This window comes from Salvelinus fontinalis, chromosome 23 (assembly GCF_029448725.1).
Source record: "Salvelinus fontinalis isolate EN_2023a chromosome 23, ASM2944872v1, whole genome shotgun sequence".
NCBI classification, from domain to species: domain Eukaryota; kingdom Metazoa; phylum Chordata; class Actinopteri; order Salmoniformes; family Salmonidae; genus Salvelinus; species Salvelinus fontinalis.
In genome coordinates, this window is record NC_074687.1 from 50,446,675 (window position 1) to 50,459,213 (window position 12,539).

Consider the following 12,539-nt stretch of genomic DNA (forward strand, 5'->3'; position numbering starts at 1 on the left):
AAAGTTGGTTGCAATTTCAGTTTAATCCACCTGAAAGGACGGAACAAATAGTACAACAAATATTGTGGTTAAATTCAAATATAATAATTGATAAAAAAACTGTATTTATCGAAGAAATGTTTAAAAAAGGTATAATTTTTGTGAATGATATCATAAATAGGACTGGTGGAGTTATGTCACACATGCAGCTAACACAGACATATGGAAAAGTCTGCTCTACCCAAAATTACAACCAATTAATTGCAGCATTACCACAAAAATGGAAGAGGCAAGTAGAAGGGGAAAAAAGTAAGGAACTTGTATGTCGGCCCTGTATTAAAGAACAAAAATGGTTAAAGAAAGGTGTGATAAATAAAAACATATACCAATTTCATTTAAGGACCAAAAAACTAACAGCTGTGCCATACAAATTGCAAAATAGTTGGGAAGAGATTTTCGATGTACCCATTCCATGGCACATGGTTTATGAATTGATACGCAAAACAACGCCGGATTCAAAACTTCGAATTTTTCAATATAAATTACTGTACAAAATTCTTGCAACTAATAGAATGTTATATATATGGGGTATACAATCTTCCCAGCTCTGCAGATTCTGTTGTGAGGAGGCAGAGTCATTAGATCATTTATTTTGGTATTGTCCATATGTAGCTCGTTTTTGGTCACAGGTCCAGGAATGGTTGAAGAATTGCAACATTTGCCTAAAACTAACGCTACAGATAGCAATACTGGGGGATTTGAAAAGCCATAGTCAATCAATCAATAATATAATAATTATTTTGGCAAAGATGTTTATTTTTAATTTACAATCTGTAGAAGCTATGAGAATAGGAAGGTTCAGGTCTTTTGTGAAGCATCACAGCACAGTTGAGAAATGTATGGCAAATAGAAATCCGAAATGGATGATGTTGGAAGATAGATGGGAGGGGTTGGGTGGAGCTGAAGGGTGGGACTAATAACAAGATAAACAATATAGGGCATACGGGATCTGTGAAATGTGTATAGGTGCGGAGCTTTTGTGAAATAGCACAGTTACAAGTGGAAATAAAATTGGATGGACAACAGAAATAGAGGAAGGACTAAGAACAAATAAGAGAGAACTATTGTAAAGTGGACTGTGTCTGTAAGATAGGTATAAGATGTAGAAATTGAAGGTAAAAGCAGAAGTGTTTATAAGTTTACTCCAATTGGGGGATTGGTGGTAGGGTCGCGGGGAATAATAATAAAGGCATATTCTTTAAAAAAGTATGTATGTCTATATAGGTATGTGTATGTATATATGTGTATATGTATGCATACGTGTATGGATATATATATTTACCCAAAAAAATATGGGGGAATGGAAATGATGCAGACAATTACATTGGAAGCAACATTCTTTCCGCAATACTAAGCTGATCCTCCCCTAAAAAAAAAAAAAAAAAAAAAAAAATAGTACGCAAGTATAAACACCATGGGACCACGCAGCCATCATACCGCTTAGGAGACGCGTTCTTTGGTGTGAAAAGTGCAAATCAATCCCAGAACAACAGCAAAGGACCTTGTGAAGATGCTGGAGGAAACGGGTACAAAAGTATCTACATCTACAGTAAATCGAGTCCTATATCGACATAACCTGAAAGGTAGCTCAGCAAGGAAGAAGCCACTGCTCCAAAACCACCATAAAAAGCCAGACTACGGTTTGCAACTGCACATGGGGACAAATACTTTTTGGAGAAATGTCCTCTGGTCGGATGAAACCAAAAATGGAACTGTTTGGCTATAATTACCATCGTTATGTTTGGAGGAAAAGGGAATGCAAGCCGAAGAACACCATCCCAACCGTGAAGCACGGGGCAGCATCATGTTGTGGGGGTGCTTTGCTGCAGGAGAGATAGGTTCACTTCACAAAATTGATGGCATCATGAGGGAAGAAAATTGTGTGGATATATTGAAGCAACATTTCAAGACATCAGTCAGGAAGTTAAAGCTTGGTTGCAGATGGGTCTTCCAAATGGACAGTTTTATTGCTTCTTTAATCAGGACAAAAGTTTTCAGCTGTGCTAATATAATTGCAAAAAGGTTTTCTAATGATCAATTAGCCTTTTAAAATGATCAACTTGGATTAGCTAACACAACGTGCCATTGGAACACAGGAGTGATGGTTGCGGAAAATGGGCCTTTGTATGCCTATGTACAGATATTCCATAAAGAAATCTGCCGTTTCCAGCTACAATAATCTTTTACAACATTAACAATGTCTACACTGTATTTTCTGATCAAATGTATGTTATTTTAATGGCCAAAAAATGCTTTTCTTTCAAAAATAAGGACATTTCTAAGTGATCCCAAACTTTTGAACTGTAGTGTGTGTATATATAAACTTAGCAAAAAAAGAAACGTCCTCTCACTGTCAAATACATTTATTTTCAACAAACTTAACATATAAACATGTAAATATTTGTATGAACATAACAAGATTCAACAACTGAGACAAAAAACTGAACAAGTTCCACAGACATGTGACTAATAGAAATTGAATAACGTATCTCTGAACAAAGGGGGGAGGGTCAAAATCAAAAGCTACAGTCAGTATCTGGTGTGGCCACCAGCTGCATTAAGTACTGCAGTGCATCAACTCCTCATGGACTACACCAGATTTGTCAGTTCTTGCTGTGAGATGTTACCACACTCTTCCATCAAGGCACCTGCAAGTTCCCGGACATTTCTGGGGGAAATGGCTCTAGCCCTCAACCTTCAATCCAAGAGGTCCCAGACGTGCTCAATGGGATTGAGATCTGGGCTCTTCACTTTCCCGTCTTGCAGGAAATCCCGCACAGAACGAGCAGTATGGCTGGTGGCATTGTCATGCTGGAGGGTCATGTCAGGATGAGCCTGCTTGAAGGGTACCACATGAGGGAGGAGGATGTCTTCCCTGTAACGCACAGCGTTGAGATTGCCTGCAATGACAACAAGCTCAGTCCGATGATGCTGTGACACACCGCCCCAGACCATGACAGACCCTCCACCTCCAAATCGATACCGCTCCAGAGTACAGGCCTCGATGTAATGCTCATTCCTTCGACGATAAACGTGAATCTGACCATCACCCCTGGTGAGACAATTCCGCGACTCGTCAGTGAAGAGCACTTTTTGCCAGTCCTGTCTGGTCCAGCGACGGTGGGTTTGTGCCCATAGGCGACGTTGTTGCCGGTGATGTCTGGTGAGGACAGGCCTACAAGCCCTCAGTCCAGCCTCTCTCAGCCAGTTGCGGACAGTCTGAGCACTGATGGAGGGATTGTGCGTTCCTGGTGTATCTCGGGCAGTTGTTGTTGCCATCCTGTACCTGTCCTGCAGGTGTAATGTTCGGATGTACCGATCCTGTGCAGGTGTTGTTACACGTGGTCTACCACTGCGAGGGCAATCAACTGTCTGTTTTGTCTCCCTGTAGTGCTGTCTTAGGCGTCTCACAGTAGGGACATTGCAATTTACTGCCCTGGCCACATCTGCAGTACTCATGCCTCCTTGCAGCATGCCTAAGGCATGTTCATGCAGATGAAAAGGGACACTGGGCATCTTTCTTTTGGTGTTTTTCAGAGTCAGTAGAAAGGCCTCTTTAGTGTCCTAAGTTTTCATAACTGTGATCTTCATTTTTTTTTTACCCTTATTTTACCAGGTAGGTTGACTGAGAACACATTCTCATTTACAGCAACGTCCTGGGGAATAGCTACAGGGGAGAGGAGGGGGATGAATGAGCCAATTGTAAGCTTGCCTACTGTCTGTAAGCTGTTAGTGTCTTAACGACCGTTCCACAGGTGCATGTTCATTAATTGTTTATGGTTCATTGAGCTAGCATGGGAAACAGTGTTTAAATGCTTTACAATGAAGATCTGTGAAGTTATTTGGATTTTACGAAGAATCTTTGAAAGACAGGGTCCTGAAAAGGGGGCGTTTATTTTTTTGCTGAGTTTTCATTTCTCCTAACGTCAAATTTTGATGTGTTTTTTAAATCCCTGGGTTGACTTCTCCAAAACGTAACATTTTTGAAGGTAATGGTTAAGGTTTTGGATAGGGTTAAAACATTGCGTTTCTGCATTCATTCTGAATGGTTAAGTTAAGGGTTAAGGTTTGTGATAACAGTTAAAACCAAAAAAGAAAAAAATGTGTGTCTAACAACTAAGATTGAACATTGGACTTTCAGATCTGGAGTCATGGGATTACACCTATCTGCCACCCCAATCCACAGTGTTTTTAACAAAACCCAAGTCTACATGATGGTAATAGAGCTCACTGTTACCACTAGTGGCTGGTTTTGAAGGCATTTCCCATCATCCTCAGGACATGGACATGAAAACATGCAAAATAATCAAACCAAATACTTTATCTAACCTGTTATACAAAGACTCAATTTGTGTAAGAAAAACATAAGGTTTCAATAAGTAACCAGGCTGACATGACAATCAGATTCTAGCTGCTTGTCTTAAGGACCTGTAAACCTGATACTGTAGACGGCTGTCTGGGTGTAGTCATATTTAACTGCTGTGTTGTTAAGTTGCTATGCAGAGGAATCTCTGTGTCGCGGCCAAGAAAACAAACAACTGCTGGGTGATTTGTGTTGCTGATGGAAATATCTTCATCAAAGAGCACATAGACCTCTGCTGTGTATAATAGGTCTTTAAAGAAATAAGGAGAGGGGAGGACAGAGCAAGATAAAGAGGGAGACCCACAAACAGATAACTGCAGGTGGAGGTGCTGTGCTGTAAAAGTCCATTCATGACAGCTCATTTCTAAGCCTTAATGAGACGTTTTATCAATGTCTACATTCAGAAATCAGAGCATCAGCCCATTTACCATTTCGGTAAAACTTTCTATGAAACCTATATGCATTATACATGTACTCATAATGCACTTTGATAGAGTATGAATGCAGTAAAAGCAGAGCTATATAGACGCACATAAAGACTTATAATTCTGTATACAAATCATAATCACTTATAATATACAGCAACATTGTGCTTCATAATTGCTGGCATTATGCATATGGCCTTCATAGAAAGTGTTTCCATAAATGCACCACTTCACCACAATTCTTTTATTTTAAAATAATACCATGTGTTTTGGCCAGATATTGCACCTTTATTAGAGGCCTACAGCTGTAAAGTTCCATTTAAAATCAAGATTTGACCTGTGATTTATGACATCAATATCTCCCTGGGAGGCTTTTGTAAATTGGCTTTGTTTACTGGGGAGTGTTGGTGCAACGTTCGTTTCCAGGTAACTGTTACTAAGGGTATTAATTATTGTTCTTCAGTAGAAAACTACATGAAAACGATGCAGTCTGTTTTGATTTATAAGAGTGAGTGTGAAAATAGGTCAGTAACAACTTCAAAGTGAACATTCTGAAAAGTAAAATTGTGGTGTTGAAAGATGTTATGACCTTAAACTGGTAATATCTTGGCCTTGCTGGCATACTTTCACGACACAGAAAAGCCAAGCAGAAATTGGTTGAATAATATATATAATATATATCTCCAATATTTGAAATACTTAAGTATTAATGCAGTTTTTGCACTATTCCATTGGTTCCATTGTACCTGGCAAGCAAAATCAAGCGCACTTCAAGTATTTCAAACGATATGTTGGCTTTTCGGGTCTGAATCCAAGGTCATAACACTAAAAAGGACAGTCTCTATATTAGGGAGAAATATAGATAGACCACGATGCATTTCTGCCCACAGACAGAGTAGGATTTTTATACTTTCTGTATTATATCATAACCATTTAATAGAAGATTTTTTTTACATTTTTGTGGAGAATCACTTCACAAGGCTCATGAAGACGTTTATATTCTCACTCTTTCAACAGGTTCGCCACACCAGTTATCTCATCCTCTAATGCTTCTCCCTCCCTTTGTGAAACTTGTTAAGCAAGCAGTGTTTGAAAACGTTCATTCATCTCCACTCTATGCCGTTGCTGTCATGGCAACCTGGGTATGACAGGCTGAAAACAGACTGCAGTCTGAGCTTTGTATGCAGTAGCTCGACTTTAGCAAAGCAGAGAAGGCTGTGTGTGGGGCATCCGGTGGTGCTGTGCTGGAGGTAGGTTACAGTAAGTTGACAGTACTTGGCAGTTGACAGTGGTTCTACTAGCTAACAGAAGTTGTAGGAAACAGACTAAAAACAGACTGCATCTCCTTGAGCGAGCTCCATATGCAGTAGATAGAGAAGGCCACAGGGCAGGGGTAACAGTGTAGGACAATTCTTAGGTTGACTGGAGGTAGACTGGGACCAATAGTGCAGGTACTGCAGCCATGCAACACCTGTCGTACCAGCCACTGCTTCTCAATGGAAACAAATACCTGCAGCAGAAGTGGGACAAGGCCTCCTATGAAATGCATCTGAGAAAGGTAAGCGAAAGCTGCTTTGATGCTAAAATCAAAGGCTATCAACAATGTTGGCGATATCCTTAACATTTACATTTTAGTCATTTAGCAGACGCTCTTATCCAGAGCTCTTTCTTATCCTTAACATATTGACAATATTAATTTAACATTGTTATTAGCTGTTGTTTTTCAAAGTATTGTCATATTCCTGAGTCATCAATTGTCCTTTTTTGTGCTTCCAAAAAACAAGCTGAGTAAAAATGTCCAGTGTTGTTGACCTTTACTGTGGTGTCTTTGTTTTTTTTGTCAAGGTCAAATCAGCGAAACCCACCATCGACACAACTGCACCTAAAACCTATGGCCACCTTGCCCTCAAAATTAAGAAACAAAAGGTGATAAGAGATCTCTAAGTCGTGTCATTTCACCATGTATCCAGCAAAGAGTGCTTTTTCTGAACTTTTGAGCTGGCAAATGTGTCTTTTGAGAAAGCTCCAGGCTTTCCTTGAACATTCCATGTTGCATATTGCAACCTTAGCAGTTGTTACTTTGTATTTTGTTGTTGGTGTTTTTGTTTTTATCTATTTCTTAATGTTTCCTCATTAAGTTTGAGGAGCAAAGGGAAATTCAGAGGGAAAACAATATGCTGCTTGAGAAAATATCTCACATCATGAGGACTGCTGGTCGCATCGACAACAGGAACGACTATGAAAAGAAAAGGTATAGTGTTTACCTCCAGTCTCTTCAGGGGTGTGGCTTTAACTCCCACTGCTGACACCAATATTAATTGGTAACAGCTAAACAGTGGTGGAAAAGATAACCAATTGTCGTACTTGAGAAAAGTAAAGATGCTGTAATAGAAAATGACTTTAAAAGTGAAAGTCACCCAGTAAAATACTACTTGAGTAAAAATCTAAAGATATTTGGTGTTAAATATACTTAAGTATCGGCAGTAAAAGTATAAATCATTTCAAATTCCTTATGTTAAAGGAAAACCCCAAAATTATTTTGATATTCGTTTCATTAGTTCATTGTTGACATAGTCCCAAAAAGTTTTGCTTGTCAAAATGCATCATATGGGGATGATTTATTTATTTTGAAAGTAACATATTTTGGAAATATGTCAACAATGGACTAATGAAACGAAACAAATACCAAAATATAGTTTTTGGGTGGAATTGTCCTTTAAGCAACCCAGATGGCACCATTTTCTTTTTTTTAATGTACGGATAGCTAGGGGTACCCTCCAATACCCAAACATCATTCATAAACGAAGCGTGTGTGTTTAGTGTGTCCGCCAGATCCGAGGCAGTAGGGATGACTAGGGATGTTCTCTTGATAAGTGCGTGAACTGGTGATAAGTGAATTTTTCTGTCCTGCTAAGCATTCAAAATGTAACGAGTACATTTGGGTGTCAGGGAAAATGTACGGAGTAAAAAGTACATTCTTTTCTTTTCTTTAGGAATGTAGTCAAGTAAAAGTTGTCATATATAAATAGTAAAGTACAGATGTACATTTAAGCATTTACATTTAAGTCATTTAGCAGACGCTCTTATCCAGAGCGACTTACAAATTGGTGCATTCACCTAATGACATCCAGTGGAACAGCCACTTTACAATAGTGCATCTAAATCTTTTAAGGGGGGGGGGGGCAGAAGGATTGCTTTATCCTATCCTAGGTATTCCTTGAAGAGGTGGGGTTTCAGGTGTCTCCGGAAGGTGGTGATTGACTCCGCTGTCCTGGCGTCGTGAGGGAGTTTGTTCCACCATTGGGGTGCCAGAGCAGCGAACAGTTTTGACTGGGCTGAGCGGGAACTGTACTTCCTCAGTGGTAGGGAGGCGAGCAGGCCAGAGGTGGATGAACGCAGTGCCCTTGTTTGGGTGTAGGGCCTGATCAGAGCCTGAAGGTACTGAGGTGCCGTTCCCCTCACAGCTCCGTAGGCAAGCACCATGGTCTTGTAGCGGATGCGAGCTTCAACTGGAAGCCAGTGGAGAGAGCGGAGGAGCGAGGTGACGTGAGAGAACTTGGGAAGGTTGAACACCAGACGGGCTGCGGCGTTCTGGATGAGTTGTAGGGGTTTGATGGCACAGGCAGGGAGCCCAGCCAACAGCGAGTTGCAGTAATCCAGACGGGAGATGACAAGTGCCTGGATCAGGACCTGCGCCGCTTCCTGTGTGAGGCAGGGTCGTACTCTGCGGATGTTGTAGAGCATGAACCTACAGGAACGGGCCACCGCCTTGATGTTAGTTGAGAACGACAGGGTGTTGTCCAGGATCACGCCAAGGTTCTTAGCGCTCTGGGAGGAGGACACAATGGAGTTGTCAACCGTGATGGCGAGATCATGGAACGGGCAGTCCTTCCCCGGGAGGAAGAGCAGCTCCGTCTTGCCGAGGTTCAGCTTGAGGTGGTGATCCGTCATCCACACTGATATGTCTGCCAGACATGCAGAGATGCGATTCGCCACCTGGTCATCAGAAGGGGGAAAGGAGAAGATTAATTGTGTGTCGTCTGCATAGCAATGATAGGAGAGACCATGTGAGGTTATGACAGAGCCCGCAAAAAAATACTTAAGTACTGTACACCACAGCAGCTAAAGCAGGTGTGGACCCACTCAGCTTGCACAGGGCAAGCACATTAAATGTGCCATAATGGTCTAGACCAGGGGTGTCAAACATACGGCCCGCGGGCCGGAACCGGCCCCCAAGGAGGTTCGATCAGGCCCGCAGGATAATTTGAAAGTGGAAAAAATGCATAAAAGACATGGAATTAATATTTTTAGTTCGCTGCAATTCATGGATTATCCGCTAAGGGGCGCACTCTTTCCATCAGAGTAGAAGACAAGCCGCATCACTGAGACAGACTGAAAACAGCAGACGGTATCAATGCGCCATCTGCTGCTTGTTACGACGTTGTTAATACCTTGGTCTCTACCTCTCCGCTACACCCTCATTAGCCAAAATGTCGTTATCCAAACGGAGAAAAGTAGATAAGGAGTGTAGAATTTTCAAAGAAAAATGGACCACGTCCTATTTATTTACAGAGATGCACGGAAAACCTTCGTGCTTGGTGTGTTTGCAACAAGTTTCGGTATTGAAGGAATATAATATTCGACGCCACTACGAGACTCATCACAGCGAAAAATATGACGGCTTGCAAGGACAACTGAGAAGAGATAAGATTAACGAATTGCTGGCGGGTCTGAGGAAACAGCAGTCAACTTTCATCCAGATGTGTGTGTGACCAGACCTGATGCGGACATGAAACGGTACAAAGACAAAATTGCAGGACTACTGCGGGAGTTTGAGAAACGTTTTCAGGTATTTGGTGAACTTGAGACAGAATTTTCAGTTTTTCGCTCACCTTTCACAGTTAAAGCTTCTGATCTGCCGGTCGAAATTCAGCTAGAGATAATTGATTTGCAGTGTGATGCAGATTTGAAGGGCAAATTTTCCTCTGTAGGTCTGGACAGATTTTATCAGTATCTACTACCAGGGTACCCCAAATTAACAGCCCTGGCTGCTAAAATTTTGTGCATGTTTGGGACAACCTACCTTTGTGAACAAATTTTCTCAGTGATGAATATCAATAAAACAAAAATGCGTTCAAGGCTCACAAACAAGCACTTAAATGACATTCTGAAAGTGACAGCTAGTCAGGACATGACACCTGGTGTTGATGCACTTGTACAGGCCAAAAGATGCCAAGTTTCAGGAACAAATACAAGTCCAGACTAGACTAACACCTTTAAAATGCTGCCTTAGATACTGTTTGCATTGAAAGAATACAGCTCTGTGAAGATGAATCCTTACTGTGGTGATTTAAAAAATGTGCACTTTAATGTTAGTCAGCAGCTTCAAAACAAAAGTTGTGTGATGGAATTCTACTGTTCATACAACTCCATAAATTTTCAGTATGTATTGTATGTGTATGTATGTTTCATGTATGAAGTTTACAGATTTACAGGACAGGCGAACACTTTCTTCATTACACATTTAAAATCACTCTCCTTAGTTTGTAAGGTGTACGCAGGGATTACATTTAGATTTTATATGCGTATGTGTAAGTGGTTTAAAAATTCCTTTCTTTAAAAGTCTCATTTAATCTTAAAGTGCATTACTAAATTTTTCAGTACCAATTAAAGTTTTGTGCCTTTGTACAATCAGTGGGATCAGTTGCAATGCATATTTGTGAATGATAAAAGTAAATTGCACATTTGTCTAAGGAAATATGAGGTGTTTCATGAAATGTTTTGTAAAAGGATAGTTCATTAAATTTCAATATTTTCCTAATGTTCTTGTGCTTCTTTACACCAAAACAAAGGAAAGACATGATATTTTGGTTATTTATAGCAGAGTATGGTATAATTTTAATGGTCCGGCCCACTTGACATCTCCCTAGGCCGTATGTGGCCCACGATGCGAAATGAGTTTGACACCCCTGGTCTAGACCTTTTGGTAGAGGCAGTAGTATGCTTACATTCAGGGAGGCTTCACCAGGTCCTAAAATGTCCATGTTTGTAAATTTTGCATCCTACTGTACCTCAACTCAATGGCCTACACATAATAGAAAAGCTTTTTTCCCCTTGTAATGGTAGTCTCTGCAGAGAGATGCAACAGCAAGAGTTGCTCCGTATCACCAAAGATAACCAGTTGATCCTTCTTCGTCTGACCCAGTGCCAGCCTCACTACAGCATTAAGGACTGGCATGAGGACTGGCTCAAGACAATCAAGCTCATGGAGAGCATTGCACGATATCCACGAAGAGTTAGTGACTAAAAGGTGAGTTCTGTGCATCACATACAGGCGATTGGCAGATCTTACTCAAAACATAACATATTATTGAAATGTGTATTAAAGCCCCAGTGGAGTCAAAAATGTGATGTTCCTATGTTTTATATGTATTTCCACACTATGAGATTGGAATAATACTGTATAATTGTGAAATTATGATAATGCCCTTTTAGTGTAAGAGCTGTTTGAAAAGACTGCCTGAAATTTCAGCCTGTTTTGGTAGGATGGAGTTTTCGCAGGCCTGGTGACATCACCAGGCGATAAATTTGTAAATAGATCAATAAGAAAGAGTTCCAAACCTCTCTGCCAATAACAGATAGTTTTCAGTTTTACCCATCCCCACTCAGACTACGCCCAGACACTCCTAGCAAAAATCTTGCTTTTTGCTAAGAAGCTACTTTTGTTTATTTATTTTTGAGAGAAAGAAATATTGAAAAAAAGTACCTAATTGTTACCCAGAAATTATTTGATATTCAGATAAAAATGACCTTTTTAAAATATGCATATAATTTGATGCCAATCCTATAGGGACTAGGCCAGGCCAGTAATAAAGAGCAGCAACACTGAGACTGAAGAAGAGGACGGTCTTCATGCAGAACAGAGCTCAAACAGCAGCATCACTCACAATGGCAAAAGGGGAGTGTGAGGAAGAACCTGATCAACAGGAAGAGGAGGCGGGCCTGTAGGAAACACCTGAGTCATCTGACACACCAAACAAAGGTCCTATATCTGAAAGTCCCCCAATACCTGAACCCCCTCACACACCTGACACACTAATAAGCACATCTAGCAGACCTGACTCACCAGTCAAAGACTGAGAATATGTGTAAGCACAAGGACATTAAGAAGGGGTGAAGTAATTTTTTGTCTATTTGGTAGATTATTTACATTTGCAATGTCTCCAGATGTTTTTTGAAAATATATTACTGGTTTGTATTAAAGGAATTTATAACTTCTCGTCTTGGGATCAGATGCCTTTGCCACCTTTATGCGAAATCAATGCATAATGCATGTTAGCTACACAATAAATAGTTGTCAAAACAAAGGTTCAATCAGAGGAAAGCGTCAGTGATTATATCATAAGACGGTTTGTTGCCTGTGAACGAGCTGGGCTAGAACAAAATTGACCTTTTTTTAAGACATTAGCAGCCTTCCATAACTTCACATGGAGATGAAATTAGGCTACAAGGCTATCTATCACGTGTGCACAACTAAAACCACAGTATTTGTTCATCTTTTGGTTTAGGTTTTATGGTCAAGTCAAATGCAGCCTATTATCACCAGGTAGAATACAAAACATATGTTTCATCGACACCAATGTACAGCTGTATAACAACTTTAATTGTAAACGATATTAATATGTCCAACTAACTACAGTTTTAATATCAAC

At 40.3% G+C, this 12,539-nt stretch overlaps 1 protein-coding gene across 2 annotated transcripts; it reads left to right on the top strand.

The window, feature by feature from the left end:
• The first annotated feature begins 1,451 nt into the window (after positions 1–1,451).
• Positions 1,452–12,107, top strand: LOC129821462 (uncharacterized protein CFAP97D2-like). Of its 2 annotated transcripts, none has more exons than XM_055879141.1 (5): positions 1,452–6,385; positions 6,673–6,753; positions 6,966–7,078; positions 11,033–11,137; positions 11,678–12,107. In XM_055879141.1, the coding sequence occupies exons 1-5, from the start codon at positions 6,290–6,292 to the stop codon at positions 11,682–11,684; spliced, it is 402 nt and encodes a 133-aa protein (XP_055735116.1). In that variant the 5' UTR covers positions 1,452–6,289; the 3' UTR covers positions 11,685–12,107. The 2 variants fall into 2 exon arrangements, with proteins under 2 accessions (XP_055735116.1, XP_055735115.1); XM_055879140.1 differs by having other exon boundaries at positions 1,455–6,385; positions 10,954–11,137.
• The last annotated feature ends 432 nt before the right edge of the window (positions 12,108–12,539 follow it).

What these genes read in the sequence shown, in the direction of transcription:
- LOC129821462 (XM_055879140.1), top strand. Translation starts at nt 6,290, where the DNA reads ATGCAACACCTGTCGTACCAGCCACTGCTTCTCAATGGAAACAAATAC. An exon ending in ATGAAATGCATCTGAGAAAG is followed by an intron (nt 6,386 to 6,672) that starts GTAAGCGAAAGC and finishes TTTTTTGTCAAG; the next exon opens with GTCAAATCAGCGAAACCCAC. An exon ending in AACGACTATGAAAAGAAAAG is followed by an intron (nt 7,079 to 10,953) that starts GTATAGTGTTTA and finishes TTGTAATGGTAG; the next exon opens with TCTCTGCAGAGAGATGCAAC.